Consider the following 22,588-nt stretch of genomic DNA (forward strand, 5'->3'; position numbering starts at 1 on the left):
TTAACATGGTTTCCACCAGCTGCCAAGAGAGATTTGCACTGTGGGAGAAGGACACTAACCAGAACCTGAACTTGCTGCTCATTTAAAGTTCTTAAATGAAAATAAGGTTTGAAAAGTCATCTAGGGAACAGTGTTATTAAGCAAACTCTGAATCTTTGGTATTGGCTCCAGGCTTTTCCAGCTCTTGCTGGACATGTGCAAATCCACTGCTTTCATACCTTCACCCTTTCTTCTGGCCGCTTGACCACCTTATCACTAAGAAATTTTGTTGGGATGAAGCCAGCGACACCATTATCCAGACGTGTCTTCACTCCAATGGCCTGACCTGGGCAGGAACCGCTGTCAAAGTGGTTCCAAACCTTGAGCAAGGCAAAAGGAAAAAGTCATTCAGCATGGAAACAAAATAGCCCCGGCAGCTCACACTCAAGAAAGTCTAAAAGCTGTGTCAGCAAACTGGTGCAGCCAGCAGAGACATGTGGAAGGGCAGGGGACAGAGGACTTCAATGAATGCTACCCAGCAATGCAATCTGTGGTTCTGCTCAGCTTATGGAGCTTTGCAACCAGGAATGTCAGAATATTTTTAGACCCTGACCACAAGCCTGCAGCTAGGGCTGGTTTCTAATGAACGCTATAGGGTTTTAAAGTCACGGATTACCAAGGATGGAATTCAGCAGTGTTTAGAAGAGACCTAAAGTACAGCTGCATTAAGCAGCAGGGAGTCCAGATAAGTTCTTAAAATTGAGAAGGTGGCAGAACAACCTTCTGTTCTCAGTGTCACGGGCAGTTTTTCTGCGTAAAACACAATCCTAGACCACAAACAAGCCTGCTTTATGTATTTGCAAAGAACTGGTCAGCTTAGCCCCAGGTCCATTTCACTCCTAGTCCAGTTCACTAAAATCCATAATGTAGCCATAAAGGATAGCTTCAAATCTATACTGAAGCAATTAGTCAAAAGTGGAACAGGTTATATTTGCAGCCAAAGGCCACATTCAGGCTGGGATCCTGGGGCACTGCAGACACAATCTTGGCTCTGATACCTTGTCTCCCAAGAACCCTACAAAACGCTCAAGCCTGCCAATAGCAGACTCCTGACAAAGGCAGGTCCATTAGGAGAAGCAGCCCCACCTCACTGAGCTCTGGAAAGTTATCCTGCTGACAGAAAGGACACTGCCAAAGGCCAGTTTCATCGTTCCGTATTGCCTGGTCGTAGCTTTCTCCTTGCGGTCGCCTGTGGGCTATCCCAGTCACATTGCAGATGATCATTTTACCTGTGGTGTGATGGGAGAGGAGGAGGAGAGAATGAAAAACTGAAAGCCAACTGCAGGGCTGGGCAGTTCCCTCCATCTAAGGTAGTTGTGCATGAAGGTGTTAGGAGACTACCCAGGTACTTGAAAAGCTGCTTCACATACATGCAACCATAGCACCGTCCCAACATCATCCTCACCAAGACCCCTCTGCCCCACCTTTACACATCCTTAGTCAACTTAGGATGACAAAAACCAGGGACGTAAACAGGGATGTACCTATATAAAAAGTCTCTGGAGTTTCTTTGGTCAGCATGTTGAAGACCTCTTCTGTGTTTGGAGAACGGTATGGGGTTCTCAGGTCCTTGTACCTGCAGCTTAGTTCAGCTCGAATGTCATATAAAGTGATATGCTTGTCACCGTAGCCCTGTGTGGTATTCAAAGGTTATAAAGCCATGAGCAGCAGGAAGGAGGTGAGTAGGGAATCCAGTATAAGTTACGGAAGAACTCAAGGAACTTATCAAACAGGAAATTTAAAAAAGAGGAATACACAGGGTACCATCAAACTGTGGAACTCAGTCACGGGATGTTGAGGAGGTCAAAAGTACCAATACATTCAGAAAAAAGTTAGATAATTTCAGGGAGAACAGCTTAAACTGTCTAATTACTGTCTCCTGCCTCCTTCCTCCCTCTGCCCCAAGTGTACTTTCCGTAAGTATTTACTACATGCCATTGGCAGACACTTGAATACTCATCATGGCTGTTTATGCATTTTACAACAGCAACCGCTAAATGCTCAGCACCTAAAAAGGATAAGGGTTACCAGCAATAAAACATAAGAAACTGAGCTGGACAGCAGAGCTTCCCCTCTGTTTCTCAGCACCAGGAACCCCCAGCACACCTGTCTTTCCAGTTCTTCAGCAAAGGCATCGAGGTCCAGGTCTTTCAGGCGCTCGGGATTTTCTAAGATCTCCTCTAGAGCTCCTGCGGGATTAGCGTCCTCCGCCGACTCATCGTATTCTAAGGCATCCACTGCCATTTTTCTTGCCCATTCATAGGTTTCAGGATGGACCCTAGACCCATCTAGGACTTCGATGTAGGAATCAGTACTGAAATAAAACCAAAGCAATGTTCAGATAAGGACTCTGTAGGGTTCCAGAGTCACCTCCTTCAGCTCAATAATAAATCACGCTGTTGAGCACCGCTGTTGGCTGTGCGGCTGCTTGCCACTGCTGTCCTCAGTGGAACAAACTACTCTAGCAAGGACACAATGAATTCTTCATTGCTAAATCAACAGGAGCCAAGGCAAGACATGACAAATTCCAGTCTGCAGCTCCTGCACTGCAAAGATACAGCCAGGAATTTTGGATGCTATCTAGATTTGATCACTCTGTGTGCTATAGCTGCTCTATGAGCACACAGCTCTTCACAGTTTCTCTCCTCATACAAATTAAATGTTGCCAACTGGCAGTGCAGCCATCTGCATTCAGCTGTTTGGAGGAATCTACACTTTGCCCCCTGCAAGTCTGGGATTTGTATCCTGCAAGAACCAGGCACCTAGCGGGGTCAGATCACTCAGCGTAAGGATTCAGCCAGGTGTCCTTTCTCAGACTGATTTTCAAAGGCAAGAAAGATACTGTGCCAGCCCTAGAGAAAGCACATTTCCAGCAAGTGTCCCTTCTGTGCAAGGCAGTCAGCTAGAGGTTTAGAAACTAGGTTACCACTGTCCTCCAAACACACATCTCTTGTTTAGTTACCAGTAACCTAATGCTCTACAAACTTCCCAGTATTGCTACTAGTTTAAGAGAAAGCTAAATTGCTGAGTTACGCCTCAAGTTTGAAACTTTTGAAAAATAGAACACTGAGGTAGGAGTAGGCAGAAACTAAGCAGAAGTACACACGGGTTACTGACGGACATGCGTGACGACTATGTTAGGGAACAACTGTTTTTAGTTTAGTTCCTCTTGACCACAAAGGGTCTTTCAAACCATATCAAGCTATATAATTAATGTTCTGCAGCTCACATTGCTGTGCAAGTTTAGCTGCCCTTAAGAATCAGATTAATAATCAGCAATATCTGAACTTGGCCAGTGATCAGAAGGGCCACACAGAAACTCCTGGGAACACGGACTCCACGGAATAGGACTGCTTCAGCCTGTCGCTCATGCTAACTCCATACCCTGTATGACACTGAACGCAACCCAATACTCACCTGTCGCCCAGTGACGCTGTGTCAATTTTGATGAAGCCAGCACAGTTGATAAACACTTTGGGTCCCATGTGACACATCGTAACCAGCTGGGTCCTGTTCTCCAGACGCGTGTTGTTTTGTTTTAAGATCTGGAGAAAGGGGTGATAGTATAAACCCTGCTATTCAAACACAAGGGTTTCCCCGGAAAAGCAGAGGACTCACGCCGGACACTGCAGTGTTCAAAGCATCTGACATAATCAAGCCCATCACAGCTCATAAATTGTTGCCCCTGCCTGTGTCTCAACATTGTATGAAAGGAGATGACTCCACATGGAACAGCTCCAACTCTCAGGAAAAGCGTTGGCTTTTTGCCTTGTGTTTTCTACAGTACGGAGGCGTCTTGATACTGTTAGTTCCTGTAGGTTCAGGAGCTAGCTAGGACTGACAGATCCACCGAGTTGCTCGGGTCTATCAAGGACGTAAGTCCACGCACAGCTTCAGGGTTAGGCGCAGTGAGATAACACACGCACTAAAACACACGTCAATGGAGCTGTCAGCTGCATCTGGCACACGGGACCCTGATTCAGCTCGTAACAGCACTGCCATCAGGCCAACTCGCACGTTATGGGCGATGCATTGTTTTTGAGGGCAGGGACAGAAGCCTCCTTACCTTTAGCAGATGAGTGCCTTTGCGTGGTCCCAGGCCACACACATACTGCAGCAAAGCCTGGCTGTGAGGGTGAGCAATCGCCCGATTGACATCCACTCCCACCTCGTTCACACGGTTTATGAATTCGCAGTAGAGAGCATTCAGCAGTTCCTCCTTCACCACGTGCTCCTGACAGAAAGAAGAGGCGTTAGCCTCGCAAGGAGATGCGTGCAACACTGCCATAAGCAAGCTGAGCCAAACGCAACAGACTCTCAGGAGCTGTATTGCATCTCACTGAGAACAGCCGAAAGGCAGGCAAAAAAAAAAAAAAGGTGCTCTGTAGCCTGAATATGGTATAGAACAGGCAGAACTTGCACTGGTTCAGCTTGGAATACTTTTCTTTGACAGCAAACTGTCCCAGGCCTCCCAGGCCACGTTCTCTTGCAGAGAAGGATCCCACAAGGCAAAGTTACCTGCAGAGGGTGGAGTTTTAGGCAGAGAATATCCTCATCGGAGCTGCAGACCTGGGCGAACTCTATGAGGGGGTCCTGAATGCGGCGAGCAAGGGAGACAGCTTGACGCAGCAGAGGTGGGTAATCCCGGAACTCATTCTGCAAGAGGTCAGAGAATCAGGGAAAACCCTGATGGTGTTTTCACACTTTGTAGTGCCAGTAGCAAAGACACATCACACAGGGACTGGAACAAGCATTTGGTGCTCAGGGCAAGGAGAGCTGAGGTCAAAGGCTCCCAGGAACTCTGCTGCAACTAGGAATAAAATAACCCCATCCACTCAGCTGAGCAAGATTCATTTCAGACTATATCAATATCTACTTTGTACATCTGCTGGTGCTGATCTCTTCAGGGAAGCCTAAATAAGAAGTTTTGCCTTGACCTAAAGGTCAGTACATCACTATCTAGATGGATTACATGAGGCAGCGGATGACAGAAGGCAGGGCCAGCACAACAAACGGAGGATGAGACAGCACAAATGAACGACAGGCTAAGGGATAGCTGGAATAACAGAAGGTTCACCTCAGACTTCTTGCTGTTCATGTAGAGGATGGCCAGTTCATTGTCCACCAGCTCCACTCCGATAGAGGACAGCTGCTGCCCTTGATCCAGCTCATGAACAATTCTCTTTACATCCTCCATCAGCATTTGAGCATCCCTAGGAATAGACGGTCAAGGGGATTGAGGGGAGAGTACAAAGTTGGGTCCTGGAATTACTTAAGGAGATAACCCCAGTGAGTTACCTCACACCATGGACAGAAACAGTGAGATGTGGACAGGCATGAGGAAAGGACTGCAAAGAGACTGGGAAGCAGAAGGAACACAAAGACTGACCTGTTCTCGCCTGCAATTGTCACCACATGAGGCTTCTTGTTCAGGAGGAATTTTTTCAAGGTTTCAATATCCTGGGCCTGGAAAGGAAAGTAAGACAGGTCAGAGTAGAAAAGCTAGAGCATTTCTGTACTGAGCTAGCTACCTGTCCTGGGTTCCTATTTCATAGGGCAAATCCTCCCCCACTGCCACCCTGATTTGCCACCGTGACATGAACATGGCTAAATGCCTTTTCCACAGGCAGGCTTCGCAGCTCCTTACTACTGTAAGGACAAACTGGAAGGCTCTGCAGAGGAAAGACTGATGGCATCATGCTCTGTTGTTACAGGAAATCAGTGCAAGTAGGGAATGGAAGTCAAAAGCCTGCCGCAAGCTCCAGGAGGTCCCACAGCCTCTCGCTATTATAATATGATCACGGAAAGGGGAGAAAATTTCTGTGGCTGGGACCGCAGAAGCTCACAAACTCCCAACCAGCAGAACTCAGGAATGCCAAGGCCCTGCCACTCCCCGTAAGAGGAGCATAAGAGATGAACTGGAATCTAACTGGAAGCAACGGTTCTGCCAGAATAATTACTGGGTGGGAAAAGGCAGTATTTTTGCATGCCAAAGTGACAAGGCCTGAGCTGTCTTCAGCCTGACTATTCCTCTCCAGCCCACAGTGGATGGCAGGGTACCAAAAGCAACGTGCAGATATTCGTCTCGACGACAATAGTTGCACCAAGGCTCACCTTCTTTTCCCTCTCTTCCTCACGCCAGGCGTTCCTTCTCTTTGTGAAATGTGGCAATCGGAGGAAGTCTGTAACCTCACCCTCTCCATTAACAAGGGCGCAAAACACAGGGTGGTCCCTGCGAAACAGAGATCACTCAGACATGGAGGACTGCTAAAGCTGAACATGGATCCAGAGGCAATTCCTTTCCTCCTACCTGGCTGAGGAAAATGCAATGCCTAGCACCCGAATCCCCTTCCCTTGGTTTTCATCCATGAAATCATCATCTTCCTCCACTTGCTGATCGGGACGGTATGAAGCTACTTTTAGCCAGTTGTACAGCTTCCGGCTGCAAGCCTGGTAGAACAGAGAACAGGAGAGAGGAGTGAGAAAATCCACTGCAGGTGCTTTGGCACAGCCTTCTCCGGAGGGAAGGTCATGGACTGCTCAAGGCAGCAAGACAGTATATTCTGTCAGGATTGGGACCAGCTCTCCAGAACCATGGAGCCCATCTTCCCTCCCACCGAGATATCTGCTTTTCTCTCCTTCTTTGGGAAAGAACCACATTCAGACCCCTGCCTGCCCCCTCCTCCTTCCCAAATGCCTGTGTATGGCCTGTCAGTAGCTCTCCCCAGTATGCTGCAGGACTGTTAGCATTTGTAACCCATCTCACCTTGAGGACATACTCCTTGGCCTCCACCAACAGCTTGTTCTTCAACTCTTTAGCCATCTGCACGTAGAGGAACTGGTTGAGGGACCGCTCAATGGCCATCGTACGCTGCCGATTCCACTCCTGCACCTGGTGGCTGAACTCATCCCGATAATAGAACTGTTTGATTTCCTCAAAGTATGTCTGGTCGCTACCATAACTGCAAGAAATGAGAGGAGGAGATACTGAAGGGCTCCAAACACCTGCACTGACACCACCACTGGCAGATTCAGGGAGCTGCCTGGAGAATTTAGAGAAGAGCCAATCCTCCCATCAAACACTCCTTTAACTGCAAAAACTATGCTGCTAGACAATTGCAGCTATACGCCATGCTGGCAGCACAGAGAGGCCTGACCAGTGCAACACGGGGCAGCCCACAGCCACTCCAGCACACCCATATTGCACAGTGTGGCTACTCAGATGTGCGGGGAAGGAACCAAGGAGCCACACAGTGAGGGTGGCTGGGAAACAAGCATCATCTTTCGCAAAAATCCTAAAGGCTTCAGAGTTTGCCTTCAAATGAATAAGCCAGATGTCTGCTGAAGTTTTCACTAAGATGAAGAAAAAAGCAAGATCCTGAGAGGCTGCTTGGCTTTAAGGTGCAGGAAACCAACCAGGCCATGGCTTCCAGGAGCAGTTTGGGTTACAGAGGAGCTCTAACAGCATGGCAGCACTGGATGAACGAGCTCTGCCAAGGCACGGATGGCACAGCCAGTGAGGACTCACCCCTCCACTCCTTTCATGTCAATGCTGATATCTATAGTCAGCAATGCCTCCTCCTCTGCCAGGCTCATTTTCAGGAACTGGTCATCTCGCAGCTCCTTCACAGGCTTGTTCTTCAAGTACTTAAAGGAATAGGCGTAGTGGGCTTCATCAACATCCTGGGAGAGAGGAGAGACAGTCAGCATGCACGCAGGGCACTCATGAAGAAAGACCCTTCTGTACACCATAGCAGACAACGGTTTTTATTCAATACCCCCTCACCCCCATGCCTGCCAGTCTGCATTTCCTTCCCCAGCAGGACACAGTGGAATTCATTCCCAGTCCCAGAGAAACAGAGACTGTTCCAACAATTGAAGGCAACATCTCAACAGCAAGAATCAGGTCTGATGAGACGCTGAGACTAAAAATGCAGCATGCTGCTGAGCTGGCCTCTGCAACAGCCCAGCTCACGTGCTGCTCTAAGATTTATTCAGAGTTGCCACTGATGCGGGAGAAGTTTTCAGATGCAAAAATGAGCATTTTTATGTTATTTAGATCCTCCCCTGAGTTGACCCACAGAGTCAGAGCTCCCTTCCTTACCTTCTTCCCTTTTTTGGTTGGTGAAATGTTGATTTTAGCTCTTTCTTGGAAAGTCTGTCTCAGGACCTGTCTGACCAAAGGCTCCCTGGCTATCTGCAAAGCCACCATGTACCGGGCTCCTTCCAGCACTGCTTCAGGGCTTGGGAATTGACTAAAAGCAAAAAGGCAGTTTGAAGGCGTAGGACTTGAGAATGTCCCCAGATCCCCTCCCCCGTGTCACATTTGCAGAACCTCAACGAAGATCCCCCCACACTGACCTACACACATAATCCTTGGCCAGCTCCAGGGGCTCTGCAGGGAACTGCTCTGTCTCGTGACGCTGGTAACTGTCTCGGAGATTCTCTCCAAACTGCTCAGGTGTCAGACCAAACTTCTTAGCCAGGCCATCTGGAAAAAAAACCCCACAAAACCAATGAGGACAAGGGTACTGTAGGTTATACTGAGCAAAACTACCAGTCCTCCTTCCACAGGTAAGCCACACCACGCAGAAGAGCACGTGGGCTAGGCCACTGCAAGCTCAGCGTGACAGAGCACAGCCCTTACCCAGCCCAGCTGTTTGACAGATGGTGTACATATCCCGACGGGAAGCCTGCTTCAGCTCAGGCCCTTTCTGCTCATCATCTTCTGCATCCTCTCCTTCACCTACGGGAAGGATATGTTTAGCAAGCTCTCTTTACAGAGGCATCCAGACAGCTGCAGGGTGTCAGAAGGACAGCAAAGGAATTAAATACAACCTACATTGCGCAACAGAGTCCCTAAATTCCACAAATGCATCTCAAAGGTCACAGTAGCCTTAAAATTACTCAGGGTTAGAAAAACACCCTGAAAATGTCACCTTCTCTTCAGTTTCACTCTTTTGCAGTTTTAATAGCAGTATCTCTGGGCTGCACATTAAAACACACACCAAGGTGGCTGATCCTGGCTTTGGCCCCTGCCATGAGGGGTGGTATTCAGCCCATCGGAAAAGCACCTGGTGTGGCAAACTTTAAGCAATTTCAGAGATGCCTGAAAGACCTGGGACTAACTTGAGATAGAAGCAAAGAGCAGAGATGCTCTGTGCAAATAAATGGGCTTTTCAACAAACTTTTTTACTACTCTTTTGAACCAGGATTTTCAAACAGCCCACAATTAGGAGACTATCAAGTTTGGAGACAAACCTTCCTCCTCTTCACCATCCTCTCGGATACGTTTTTGCTTCTTTCGAGCAGCCTTGGCAGCATTCTGCATCTTGGGGATGTCTCGCCCATAGTACAGCAGGAAGTGATTATACACGTCCTTCAGCTCGTCCATGGACTGCACGTCCTTCAGCCTACGGCATGCAAAGCCAGCATGTTACACCCTGCTTGCAGCTGTGCCGTGGTCAGAGCACTCAAGGAACCTGCTCTGGTACGGGTCAGGCAGAGGCAGTGCTATAAATATTTCTCATTACTGGCTTTGTGGGGAGGCTAAAGTCAATACGCTGCAGTGGCCAGAGAGCCTGTGCTGTTTGGGCAAGTTAACGCGCATTTTAAGTTGTTTAGGAATGAATGGCACCATGGCACCATACCTCTCCATGTCAGTAGTATCCAGGGCCCTTATTCCATCAGCCAAGGGCTTGTCTGGGTCAGCAGAGATTTGTTCGTACTGATAGGCCTGCATCTTCTCAAACAGACGTGTCAGGTTCTGCTTGCGGATCTTCAGCTGGGTCCACTAATATGAGAACAAAGACTTCCAGTGAAATGCACCATAGCAGTGTGTCACATCTGTCTCCTCCCTTCCCAAACAGGGGCTCCCAGGATCTTGGGATATTTGTCATATAAAAATAATCATCAAAATCTTCATCCACAGCCAAGCCCAGATGTGACACACGTGGCAGGTCTCATCTCAGAGGTGGATTGTATTAACGGGGCGGGGGGAGGGAAAAACAATCAGGTTTGGATCTACTTGATAGCAGAGAAGGAACATGCGCTCCTTGCAGGAAAGGTCGCTACACAAAAGGAACTCGGTGAAGGGGAAGGACCGTTTTGAACCCTCTTTTGTCAGATAACCCTTTACCACCACATGATAGCAAACATGCAAAAAAAACATGGGTAAAAAAAGCACACAAGGCCTCCGCAGCCAAAACAAAATCTGCTGAAAGTATCAGGCTAGGTGGGAAGACATGTTAAATGTTGATGGATAACAAGCAGTGAAAACAATCCTCACCTTCTCATCCCACTGCCAGACCCTCCACAGGTCATTGATATGCAGCTCTGGCTCCACATACTCCTTTCTGTAGAAGGCGATGAATGGGACCTGGGTCAGAAACACGAGACTCATCACCACCATGCAGAAGACCAGGCTGTTCCTGGCAGCCAGGAGTCCAGAGAATGCTCCTGTTCCACGTGGGAGGACAAGCTAATGGGGCAGCAGTGTGGGAGATGTACCAAGCCATGCCCCAGCTCTTAAGACTGTTCCACCAAAGAATACATCACATATTCCAAAAAGCTTCTGCAACATCAGGCAACACCCCAGAGAATAGGTTGAATGGACCAAGCAAGGCTCAAGAGACTCTTGAAAATCCTCCACCTCATTTAGCATCAATTTGTCCAGGATCAGGGAAATACAATGATAGCAGCCCCATCAAACAGACCTTAAAAACCTGCGTTGCCACAGCTCACATAAGATGAGCTGCACTTTCCAATGAAGCACCCTTTTGTCACAGGAGAGGCAACCAGGTATGGTACCTCAGCCCCTTCTAGTTTGCTGCCCTAAATGTTTCCAGCAGCCCCTCTGCTAATCCTCAGGAGGGGATTAGGAGACAGGATAAGGAGACAGCAACTCAGACCTTATCTTGGCAATGAAGCCGAGTTGCGAATTACCTCAAAATGTTGATTTCTCATGAAATTCAGGGCTTCTTTAATCTTCTGGATGGTGCTGGGCCCCTTGCGGCTGAAGCTGCTGCTGGCTTGTCCACGGTCGAGGTAGTCAGAACTTTCCTAAAAGCAGAAACACATTGTATTGATCGCATTCCTGAGCTGACCCCCAAAAGACCAAAAACAGGGGTCCTTTTGTTAGCTGGGAATGCAGGCTTAGCTACACACTCTGATTTTAGACCACAGAAAAGCATCCTAGCCCTGACTGGCTTAAAAGAAAATGAAGAAGCAGCATCTGGCCAAGGAAACTGATGGTAAAAGCAGATCATGGCTAATACTAGTTTAGCTCAGAGATCTTTCAATCGTTCTTGACAATTATTCCTGCAACTTCTCTGTGTTCTTTTTTGTCCTGTTTTATGGATGTGAAAATGAAGACATATGCATGTTAAACGACCTGCTCAAAACCAGAAAACCAGAAAGAAAAGTATATTGGGCACCGCATTCCTCTGAGCAGACTCTTGGAACAATGTCTCCAGGCTGGAAATCTGCAGCACTTTCAAGTTCTCTTAGGACAGAAGTCCCAGGTATTGTCCTTTACCTGCAAGGAGATGGTGGGTGTCGCAAATGCGTTCCTGTAAATCCAGTCAGCTTCTTCCTCCAGCTCATCATCTTCAGCACTCTTCACCGGGATGGATCGCAACTGTGAAAAGACAACAGGATGAGCAGAGGCATGTGCAACACCAGGGCTTGTGCTACCTCATCTTCAAGAAGCTTGGAAATTATTGTTTTGGGCTGCAGGTTGCTTATGGGGTCTCAGTACCTCCCAGACCCGCAGGGCTTTGCTGGGGATAGCGCTTCAATGTCTGCATCTTCTGAGCATGCAGGAAACCTGCATCAGTTTTACGCTAGGTAAAGGCAGCTAACAATTCTGTCAAAGGCTTGTGGAAAGGCCTGCAATGGTGCGAAATCTTCCATGATGATCAAGTCAGGGTACCCCCACTTCCTACCAGACTCCCAAACCCTCTGCAGCTACATCCTCTGTTCCAATCTATCTGTGCCTGTTCTAGCCTTGTTATCACTTTTCTTGCTGCAGCCATAGAATAACAGAACATAAAGCAGCTCCAAACCCTCTCTGGGCATTTAGTCCCAGCCAATTCTCTTTCAGAAGGCCTGCTCTAATCATCACTGACATCCGTGAAGACGACAAAATGTCTGAACAGGCCACATATGGCCAGAAGACGTTACACACAGCGTTCCCTTGTGCTGTGCACACTGGCATGGGAAAAAAGGTCTTTCTGAAAAGCTGGCAGCTTCATACGTCCCATTTTAGAAAGGAGGGTAACAAGCCTCTGCACAGAATTACATTAACATACACTAAAGGGAGATGGACTGTTCAGTGAAAATCTGAATACAGGGTAAAATTAAGACAAAAATATGAGATACCAGAATGATTCCTAGCAGCACAAACACGACTCCGTATTGAGAGCAGTGCAAGTCCCAGTCACTTGGATTAAAGCGGGTTACAGAACCACCTTGTACAGGACAGTTACATGCTGGCTGGCATAGGGGTAAGCTAGAAACCCCAGCAAACCTTCTCTGGCACTGTGGCACATCTTCTCTGGCACTGTACCTCTTGCTATACAGAGGTACAACTCATGCGATTACTAACACCCATAAAGGACATCTCAGGAAAGCAGAAGCCCTGCACCACTCCCAGGAGTGCAACACTGGCACCCAGTGGCCAAAGAGAAACTATGACCAGTGCTAAAACTGGGCTTACACAGCTAGAACAGTTCACAATGTCACTGTTACGTTTGCATGCGGAGTTTCAGTCTATACATTTGAGAGGTGGGATCTTCAAAGAGGGGGAAAAGAGATGCCAAAATCCAGCCAGCAGCCAGGTGAGAAAGCTGGCCTGCAGGTTCCAGGCCTGCTGTGCTCGGTGGGAGCTGAAATGCTTTCTGCCTGCACACCGGCACCCTCTTCCCTCACCTGGAACCTCTCGGGCATGTCTGTCATGCGGATCTCATTGTCCTGGTCCGTTAGGTGACTGCTTTCCAGCTCACTGGGCTCGTACATCTCAAAGATGCTACGCCGACTGACGCGCTTCTTGGCAGTCTTTTTGGGTCGTACACGGGTCTCCCCTTCGGCCTCTTCATCCTCATACTCATATTCCTCCTCCATCTCCTCATCATACTCATTGTACTTCTCAAACTCATCATAGTCGAAGTCCACACCAAAGATTTCCTGGGCTTCCTGCAAAGCACTGAAAGGCAAAAACTATCGTTCAGTCCCATGGTGCAGTTCACAGAATATCTTTCTAGCCACACAGAGGTGGCCGGAGCACCTAAGTCTAAGCTTTAGTTTTGCACCTAGGCTAAAAAATCATGGCTAGGCACACAACTCTTTGAGCTTTACATGCAAATACTTGTCTTTAGGGACTGGTTTTGGTATCCCTGTAAAAAATCCAGGGGAGAAAGGAAGGAGTCAGACCTTTAAGAAATCACAGGCTAAAAGCCCCATGTTTAAATTTACCAGGTTGCTTTGGGGAAAGAGACCAGCGGTATCCAACCACAAGCTGAATCACTCTGCCGTTGCAAGAATCAAGTAAGCTGAGCACTGTTTTCGAGGCTCCAGGCCAATTTCCAATCAATACTTACGCATCTGTGTATCCAGGGAGCTTCTTTCGCCATTTTGGCTTCTTCAGAGGTTGTCCATCGTCATCCACAATGAAGTCATCGATGTCTGGACATTGAGAAGCAATTCAGTGGTGAGGACACTTGCATATTCAACTGGTACCTCTGACAAAGCTCAGCTCAGCCAGTGCAACTATAAGCCTCCACCACAGATTTAGGCTGCCGCTGGCTGTCAGTCTGCCCAGCTACCCACAGCATCTCCTACACCAACCTCAGACATTCCAGGAGTCTGAACCACAATAACAAGCTAGAACAAACTTCCAAACACAGGCAAAGCCATCTGGCAACTATCTGCAGCTCAGTGCACTGAAAATGCAGTCAGAAAAGGCCCTGCTGCTTTGGACAGTAAACAGAAATAATTCTTGAAACTCTTTCCATATGGTACTAGCAGTGGTGACGGGCTGATGCTGAAGAGAAGTAGGGCAGGCATGCGTTGTGCTACTAGGTACTAAAGAGTGCCTTGACTTCCTTCCTTTGAAGCATTTTCATTTTGGAGGCAGCTTAGAAGAGATGTTCAGCACCTCAGCACATGTAATGTGCTTCTGGACAAAGCAGTTTAGACAGACAAATTAAACCGGCCACCCAGAAACGTTTAATTCTAAAGATTGTACTAATCAGACCAACAAGAGCTTTACCACGACAGGGCTACAGCTTTTGGTTACTTCTAGCTCAGAGAAAGTCTTAACTTCATTCCTGTGCTTTAATCCTAGGACAAACTTTAGATGTAATTGACCATCCATACTCACCAGATTCATCTTCCTCCTCCTCCTCTTCCTCTTCTGGTGGAGCAACAGGAGCTTCAACAGCTTCCCCTCCCTCCTCGCCTTCACCATCCTGAAAGATTTCTTCAGCAATGGCTTCCTTCTCATGTTCTTCCTTTCCATAGTCTTCCTCTTCGTCATCCTCATCATCAGACATTTTTCGCACACGTCTGAATTTTTGCTGTAAGCAAAAAGGCTTGTTAGTGCACGTAATTCCTGGCACAGACACTCAAGCTCAGAGTGGTCCCTGCCAGGCCAGAACTGCACTTCCTCTGCTCCCCAGGTGGTACCTGAGAGGGAGCAGGATGGAGCCCAGCACAGGCACACGGGGGAGAAGAGCCACCCCCTCGGGAGCTGCGCTGCAGGTGCTCATTGAGCACGGTGTGTACGCAACGTAACTGCCTGCCGCGGACTGCGCCGCGTCCAGGCCTGTGTCACTTGCACGCCGTCACCACCAGTGTTAGCCTGGCTTGATGTGCCTCTAGCGACTGTTACGGAAGGAGCTTTGGAGCCCATAACAGCCTGCGCTGACTTTGAGGTTAGCACCATGCAGGAAAAAGTTAGTGGAAGATGGGCTTCTCTGAGACTCTCTTGCAGAGGTGGGAAGGGAGGAGTACAGCAGACTTTAAGAACCAGAAGAAAGTGTTTTGCAAACTCTAGGAAGCCAGTTGCCTGGGCAGGAAGAGATCCTGTTTCCTTCAAGCACTCGGCTCTCCCTTTCCAAGAGGGCAGGAGCAGACGGGAGGCACTACTCGCTCACCCCAGGCAGGAGCCCACCCTCCTTCGCGCTAAGACACACCACACCATTAACAGCAGCATGGGAACACAACTCACTCTTTTGACTTTAACGCCCAAGTTCTCTTCAATGAGGTCAAAATCATCATCCTCCAGGCGGTCATCAAAAGCTAAGAGAAGAAAGCAGAGACGAGTTACACTCTCCCTTTACTAGTCTGGGAATTGACCAACGAGTGAGAAGGGTATAGCTTACCCAGCCCATGCAGACACCCAGGGCAGAGGGAGAGCTCTGCTCTCCAGCAGGGCAGTGAGAGAGCATTACGCTGTGGCCTGCTATGAACAATCATGATAAAACTTACTGCGCTTTCTCTTTTTGTGGCCAACGTCGTCCTCAGAGTCTCCAGAGTCACTGGCTTCTTCCTCCTCTTCCTCTTCCTCATCATCGTCATCGTTAATGAATCCTTTCAGATTCCCCTGCTCATCTTGATCATCAAGATTCTCCTCTTCCTCTTCCTCATCTGGTGGAGAGCAGCAAGTGTTAGACATGTACTCATTTGTTACCTGCCGAGACTCCTTCTCGGCTCTGCGCAAACGGCATCTGCTTTCACACTATCCACGCAGAGAGTTTTAACTGAACACTTCTACTGACACAGAACCAGCCAGCTGCTCATGCCAGAACCCCACTTCTTGCCTCACGCTCTCTCTGCAGAGGGAACAGGTGGAGTGGTCACACTGGGAGAATTCCTCTGCTTTTACTGTTTACTATCAAACTGTGCGACTGCAAGTCCCACGGGGGTGAAGCAGTGTATTTTCTATTGCCAAATATAAAAACCACCTAGGCATTTTGAGGAAGGGAAGCACGGAAGCAGCTGAGATTATTGACTACAGATGGCCATGCTATTATAGCACAGTTATTGCTCCATCTGCAGAGTCACGGGATGTAAAATAAAGCAGCGAGGCACACAGACAATTCAGCAAGCTCAGGACAGGCAGACTCACCATCTTCATCTTCCTCTACAAACTTTTTGGTTACTCTGGGCACAACCTCCCCATCCTGGTTGTACTCCTCCTCCGACTCCTCTGCTTCACTTTCTACAAAGTCAGACATGACTGCAGCGTCTCACACACGGCTCCGCAGGAACTGGGGAAAGAGGAGACATCCATCGCATCAGCCGAGCGAGCAAAACACAAGCACTTCCCCCTACCGAGTTTTGGAGAGAAGACAGTTAAGGCAAGAGGGTTTCAGATTATCTAGCAAGGCCCTGAATTACCCAGTGTCCACCTTGCCTGGACATCCCTGTCACCAGAGATTAGGCAACGGAGCCAGCAGCCAAGAGCTGCTAGCTCCTGTCAACCACACCTCAGCGAGCAGGACAGGACCTGTCACAGCAGCATTCGTTACACAGCCGAGCTCCTGGCTGCGGCTGAAACGGCACACACAGCCAAGGCCCGTCCATACCCTCCCACGCGGCCAGAAAAGCAACCCTATGCTGTCACCGATACAGCACTGTATTAGCCTCGCAGTCCAACCAATTAGGATCTTAATGTGATTAATTCTCACTCAGTTAATGAAGCCAGCGCGACCCTAATAAGGGCCTTGATGAAGCCGCACTCGCACGCTGTTAACAAGGCTCTGCGGAGATCTGGGGAGCCCCACAGAGCAAACAGGAGAGAGGCCTGGAGGGTGCTGCAGGGTCAGGGCGGGGGGCTGCCGGCTGCCCAACTCCACCACCCCGCACAGCCGGAGCCATGGCCGGGGTGTTCCAGGCCAGGGGCCTCCAACCAGAGATTAAGTAGCAAAAGAGACTACAGAAATGGGGTATTTTCTGTATCCAGAACCTTTTTTTTGATGTTTTTCTCCCAACTGGAGTTCCTGGAAGCAGTATAAATTAACCTTGGCACAAAGGAAAATGTATGTCCATAAAGACATGGTTCAAATTCTGTCTCTCTGAGCCTTTCACGTCTTGTGGTTACAAAACTTGCTGTCGTTTTTTGAATTTTCAAAGGATTTTTTTTTTTAAAATTCCTTTTTACATACACCAAAACAACAGAAGCTTACAAAAGGCAGCTATAAGAAAAAACAAATCAATTCCTCAAATGGCTGTGAAGGTGAAAACGCCAGCCCAGGAAGAAGAACCAGCCTTTGGGAAAGTTCAAAAAGCAGCTCAGAGGAGATGTCAGATCTAAAGCCAAAACCTCCATGTTAAATTACATCTGATGTAATTTAACACAGGAAAAGAAAAAAAGAGAAAAAGATGAGAAAAGAATTCCATACGCCAGGGAATGATACCTAAACAAACATGCTTCAAAATGTTCCCGTAATCATTTCCCCATGGCACACCAACAGCTGAAGGAAATCAGTCCCATACAGGACAACCTGATCAAGGCTTTGCCACGACACTTCTTGTGTGCGGGACTTCTTGTTCTGCCCCGAGATCCACACATCTGGTACACAAACACAGTAACTTAGAGAAAACCAGAGACTTATTTCTCAGGTAAAAAAAAAAAAGTGCAAGGCCAATCTTGGAGAATCTTTTAAGTCTTAAAACACTAATAGCTCTAGAGGAATGTGTCGGCCGTACCTCATTAAAGAAAACCCACTACAAAGACAAGAGAAAGACCTCTGCCAGATTTCAGACACGAGCAGATAGCAGCTCTTACTCCTTGGCTGCGGATTACATGGCTGTGGCCAACATCTATCTACGATGTTCCAGACAGGCAGAAATCATGGCAGGCCAAGGCTACCGCTCTGCACCCAGAGAGGACATCGCTGCTCTGGCTTGCTGCGTGGGCATGGGGTGATCCCCGTCCTCGAGAGGACACTGTAGAAGCCACACACATGTATTTAAGCATTCCTCTCAGAAATAAACAAATTTGTTCCCGAAACAAATGCCACTGATGAATTGTGTAACTACATACAGTAGAGGAACAGGAATTGTTATATTTACCAGCCTGTGTAGGAATATTATGTCAACTTCACACTTTCTCGCCGATTCTTCTTCTACACGTACCTGTCAGGATGTATTAACATACATAAAACTGCAGGCTAAGTGGCTTTTCCTAAAGCATTTCCATTTCTAAGTCTAATAATCTCATTTCTCTCCTGCCCATGATCAACACACAAATCCAGCAAGAAAGAAAACCCCTCGTCATAGCACCACATGCAATTTTACTATTCTCTGCCAGTGAAGCGTTTCGCTCACAATTCCAACTTTGTTCCTCATCACTTGTTCTACCATTTCCTGGCACCTTCAGTTCATGTCAAATCTAATTTGTCTGGACACAGGGAACAGCTATGACTTAGGAAACCCATCTCATTTAATGATCCAGCTGAGCAGGTTCCACACAAGCCAACCACCCACAAAACCGGGTGCTTTCAGCTCCAGTGAAATCCACCTCAGGACAGTGGGGATGTCACTTAGCGTGGCAAACGGAAGCAAGGGTAGCTATTACCAAGGAGATGTTGAATCACATATGGACTAAAGGTGCCTCTCCCACCCTCCGCTCCAGACAGGCCTTCATTTGAAATAAAACAGGAGAGGGAAGCAGGCAGAGACTGCAGCCAGCGCGGGCGGAGGTGCAGAGGCAGAGCTCAGACCAGCACTGAGCTGGTGGGAACCCCCCGAGCCAGTCAGACACAAAGGGAAAGCCCCACTCAAGCAGCACCGCTTGTCTGGCTTGGGGAGGGTTTAAGAGTCTCCAGACTGAGGAGTGTTGGGCCAGCCCAGCTGTATCATGCTATGGGCCTTTCCTCGGAGCAGCACAGCAGCATCCCTGCTCCTGTAATACTCCCAGGAGAGGGTCAGAGATTGCTGCAGCACGGAGGCCAGTACTAAATTGCACTAGAGCACCAAAAAGGCAGGGAGACAGTGCCTAATCCTGCACGCAAGCAGACAGGCTCCTATGAGTGATATATATATAGCTTTACCCCAAAGAGACCCCACGGCCACTAGACACTCACCGAGATGGACCAAAGACAACAGCAATGCAGCAAGCAGCGCTGCGACGGCACCACAGCAGCAGGTGAGGGAAGCGCGGGTGCCTCCGTGCCGAGCCAGGCACCTCAAGCACGGCCTCTCTCGCTGGGCAGCGACGCCAGAGCAGCTCGGGGCTGAGCAATTACATGACCTCTGCTTTCGACCAGGGGCGTCTGCACTTTGCTCAGCTCAAGGGCACAATGGCAATTGTCCAGAGTCCACAAGCTCCTTTTTAACTGGGGTGACCCTGAGCAGATAGCTCTCTTCGCTGTCAATACCGAGAGGGTAGATCTCTGATCAGGTTGGCAGGACTGGGCTGGACATCAGCTGCAGGCACTGTGGGCTGCCTCCCTGGTTAGGTGAGGCAGCGCCTTTGGAACAAGCGCTGCTTTGTAACGGACCTGAGAATTCTGGAAACCAGACATTCAAATACCTCTAAAGCCTTGGCCACGCATCCAGATACCTGCTGGCTGCTCAGGACTGCAAAACATCGCAGTGCTGGAGGCAGACGCAGCTTTGTACATCATACACAAGCAAAAGTTAATTCATTAGGTTTAGAAATGGAAATACACAGCGAGTACCTGTGTATTTCACAGAATATCAGAATACGTTACGGGAAAATATCAGAATATGTTGCGGGAAAATATCAGAACACGTTATGGGAAAATATCAGAACACGTTACGGGAAAAACTCCTGCACCTTGCCAGTTACGGTGGCACTCTGGCAAGGTAGGGACACAACTGCGTGCAGGATGGCATCGGGAATGACAGTGCCCCACAGGAGCTTCACAGGTGTGGGGTGAGGGAAACCAGAAGCATCTCATGCTCTCCAGGCACAGGGATGCCAACTAAGGCATGAGATCTCAGCTGTGCTCACAGAATAACCAAGGAGCGTCCTCACAGCGAGATACATTTATTATTCAGCAATCAACCTCAGGATATCAGCGTCAATGCACAAAACAGCAAAAACAAGTGCTAATCTAGGCTTTACTGCAGCATGGGTGCTGAAGAGAAGCAAGTCCTGACTTCTCCCCATCCTTCGCAGGAGAAAGTACATCAAGGCCCTGACCCATGCTAATACTGGTTTGAGAGGTTTTTTTTTTGGGGGGAGAGGGTTTGGACAGGGATTGTTTTAACCTCTGCCATTTCATGGTTCAACTCACAGTCCACTTAAGATCACGTAGGTCCATGGAACCACATTACCAAAGCCACCACTGAAGAGTTTTGCTAATTTCTCACGTCTAAAGAGAAAAGTTAAATTGCAGAGGATTTAGAAAGCTCTGTGAGAATAAGAAGGCTGGGAAACTTGACTAAATTAAAACATAGAGCCTAAGGAAGCCCAGTCTATTCATTTTGCCAATTAAATGCTCATGAAATTAATTTTAGCATAGCCCGAGTACATCCACAGGAGTAAAAGACTGTGACAATAAATGGCTTGTTAGGAAAAACCCAAACGAACTGCAAAGGTAATGCCACTGTTCCACCCCCTGAAGCTCTCACAATGAAATCAATTTTGGTTTTCTTAACCAAAAAAAAAAAAAAAAAAGCTATGACTGAGCTGGAATGCGTGGATTTAACACTAAGCAATGACCTCCAGGCTGCGTCCCTCCACAGATTTCAGACAAGATCATATTCTTTTAATTTGAAGCTTATGAGCTTAACAAAAACAAGCCTGTGAAGCACTGTAAGGCACTCGCACCACAACAGAATACCCTCACGGGCACCTCCTCAGCGCTGAGCTCTTCCTCAGAGCCACTCCTTGGCACAGGCAGGGACTTCTGTAGGGCCGATCGCCACTGGGGCCTGCCAGCCCTGATACAGCATCAGCAACATATAGTTTTATATTTAGCTTTTATAGCTGTTTTACGAATTTCTGAAGCCAGACATTCCCACCCTCCTCGGTGGCAGATGCGCAAAGGAGCACAGGGGCGAAATGATGACTGGAGACCAATGATGCTGCGACAGGGAAAGTCCAGGCAGCCAGCCACTGCAGCTCAGGAACTTCCCATACCTGCTTCGTTAGTTTTAGTGCTCCCCGTTGGTCCCACCCCCCCCCGACGCTATCGGGCAGCAGAACATCCTGTGGCAGAGTGCCACAGTTTAATAGCATGTTGTGTGAAAAAGCACTTCCGCCTGTTTATGTTAGATCTGCTGCATCGTAATTTCCTGTAAGAAACAGAAAATTGATGGTCCCTTCTCGCTTTCTCTGACCTGCCCATGACTTCATGCACCTGCATCGTATCTCCTGTCAGCAAACTTCTCCCCTAAGGTGAGGAAACGAAGGCCTTGCTTGCCCGGAAACCTGTTCGTCCGCGCTGCTCCTGCCCCTACCTTTTCCAGTGCTCCCCTTTTGAGACTGGCCAACCAGACCTGCCAGTAATAGCCAGGGCACAAACTGGCAACGATTTATGCAGCAGCATAATGATGTTTTCTGCTTTGTTCTCTGTTCCTTTAAAGTAATTCCAAAATATCCTTTTTAGGCTATGGCAGGGTGTTGAAGCGATGTTTTAAAAGAAACAAGGGCTGAGACACCAACAGCTCTTTCCTGAATAGTAAAAGCTGATGTACAGTCAATTGCTGCGGCGTTTGTTACCTTCATTACACCGGTTGCCATCGTATCTCGTTTACCACACTCGCACTCAGCCACTCAGTATTATCTGGTCTCTGCAATTTCCCACAGTCCGGTTTAGCTATCCTAAATAACTTAGGATTAAATTTTCCTTCTCCACAACACCATATTCAGAAAAAAAAGCAGCAGAGATGACTGTGAAACTCCACAATAACCTCACTCCGCTGTGAGCACCAACCATTCAACCCTACCCTTTATTTGCCACCCTTTAGTCAGTTATTAATCCCCAAAAGGGCCTTCCCAGACTGCTGCCCCTTGGCTTTTCGTGGAGGACCTTGTCATAAGTTTGCAAATCCAAATGCAGTGCTCCGGCCGTGCGGGAATTACACCTGCGGAGCGGGGCAATCTGGACCGCCAGCGTACCTGGGAAACAAAGGTCAGACCCTTCCCCCTGCCCCAGAAAAGCAGGCCGACACTCTCCACGTCCACCACTTCTCCCTCAGCAGCTTTTCCTATCATGTCAGTGATGTTCTGCAGCCCCCGGGTCCGCTGCGGTCTCTGCCACAGGGAAGCCAGGCTGCTCCGGCGGGCGGGGGGCTGCGGCACCCTCCCGTCCCCGGGGGAGCAGCCCCCCACCCAAGCCGCGGCCCCCCTGCCCACCGCCTCGCCTTCCCCCCGGCGGCTGCCTGCCTCAGCCCGGGTCACCCCGCTGCGACACGGTCCCCAACCGGGGAGGCTCCGGGTGCCGCCAGCCCCACCCGCGGCCGGCAACCGGGAGCGGAGGGGCCGCCGCTGCCTTCACCCTCCCAACCAGGGCCCGCGGCCCAGCCCGACGCCAAGCACCGGGACGTCCCTGCCGCCCTTACCGGGACC

The 22,588-nt window shown here is 48.8% G+C and overlaps 1 protein-coding gene across 1 annotated transcript in view; it reads right to left on the reverse strand.

Moving 5' to 3' along the window:
• Positions 1-22,588, reverse strand: part of SUPT6H (SPT6 homolog, histone chaperone and transcription elongation factor) — a 30,425-nt gene that overhangs the window by 7,563 nt on the left and 274 nt on the right. The window contains exons 2-28 of the mRNA XM_075168685.1: positions 16,169-16,310; positions 15,529-15,687; positions 15,269-15,339; positions 14,420-14,615; positions 13,638-13,722; positions 12,970-13,243; positions 11,576-11,677; positions 10,984-11,100; positions 10,328-10,417; positions 9,690-9,832; positions 9,301-9,452; positions 8,687-8,785; positions 8,401-8,530; positions 8,144-8,294; positions 7,568-7,722; positions 6,806-7,001; positions 6,350-6,489; positions 6,154-6,271; positions 5,429-5,505; positions 5,117-5,252; positions 4,558-4,695; positions 4,106-4,273; positions 3,457-3,584; positions 2,146-2,353; positions 1,524-1,671; positions 1,126-1,268; positions 219-359 (exon numbers count right to left, since the gene is read on the reverse strand). Coding sequence (XP_075024786.1) covers positions 219-359; positions 1,126-1,268; positions 1,524-1,671; positions 2,146-2,353; positions 3,457-3,584; positions 4,106-4,273; positions 4,558-4,695; positions 5,117-5,252; positions 5,429-5,505; positions 6,154-6,271; positions 6,350-6,489; positions 6,806-7,001; positions 7,568-7,722; positions 8,144-8,294; positions 8,401-8,530; positions 8,687-8,785; positions 9,301-9,452; positions 9,690-9,832; positions 10,328-10,417; positions 10,984-11,100; positions 11,576-11,677; positions 12,970-13,243; positions 13,638-13,722; positions 14,420-14,615; positions 15,269-15,339; positions 15,529-15,687; positions 16,169-16,277 — 3,774 coding nt within the window. The 5' untranslated portion in view covers positions 16,278-16,310. The remainder of the gene's footprint in view (positions 1-218; positions 360-1,125; positions 1,269-1,523; positions 1,672-2,145; positions 2,354-3,456; positions 3,585-4,105; positions 4,274-4,557; positions 4,696-5,116; positions 5,253-5,428; positions 5,506-6,153; positions 6,272-6,349; positions 6,490-6,805; positions 7,002-7,567; positions 7,723-8,143; positions 8,295-8,400; positions 8,531-8,686; positions 8,786-9,300; positions 9,453-9,689; positions 9,833-10,327; positions 10,418-10,983; positions 11,101-11,575; positions 11,678-12,969; positions 13,244-13,637; positions 13,723-14,419; positions 14,616-15,268; positions 15,340-15,528; positions 15,688-16,168; positions 16,311-22,588) is intronic.

The sequence above is a fragment of the Calonectris borealis genome, chromosome 19, assembly GCF_964195595.1.
Source record: "Calonectris borealis chromosome 19, bCalBor7.hap1.2, whole genome shotgun sequence".
In the NCBI taxonomy this organism is placed as follows: domain Eukaryota; kingdom Metazoa; phylum Chordata; class Aves; order Procellariiformes; family Procellariidae; genus Calonectris; species Calonectris borealis.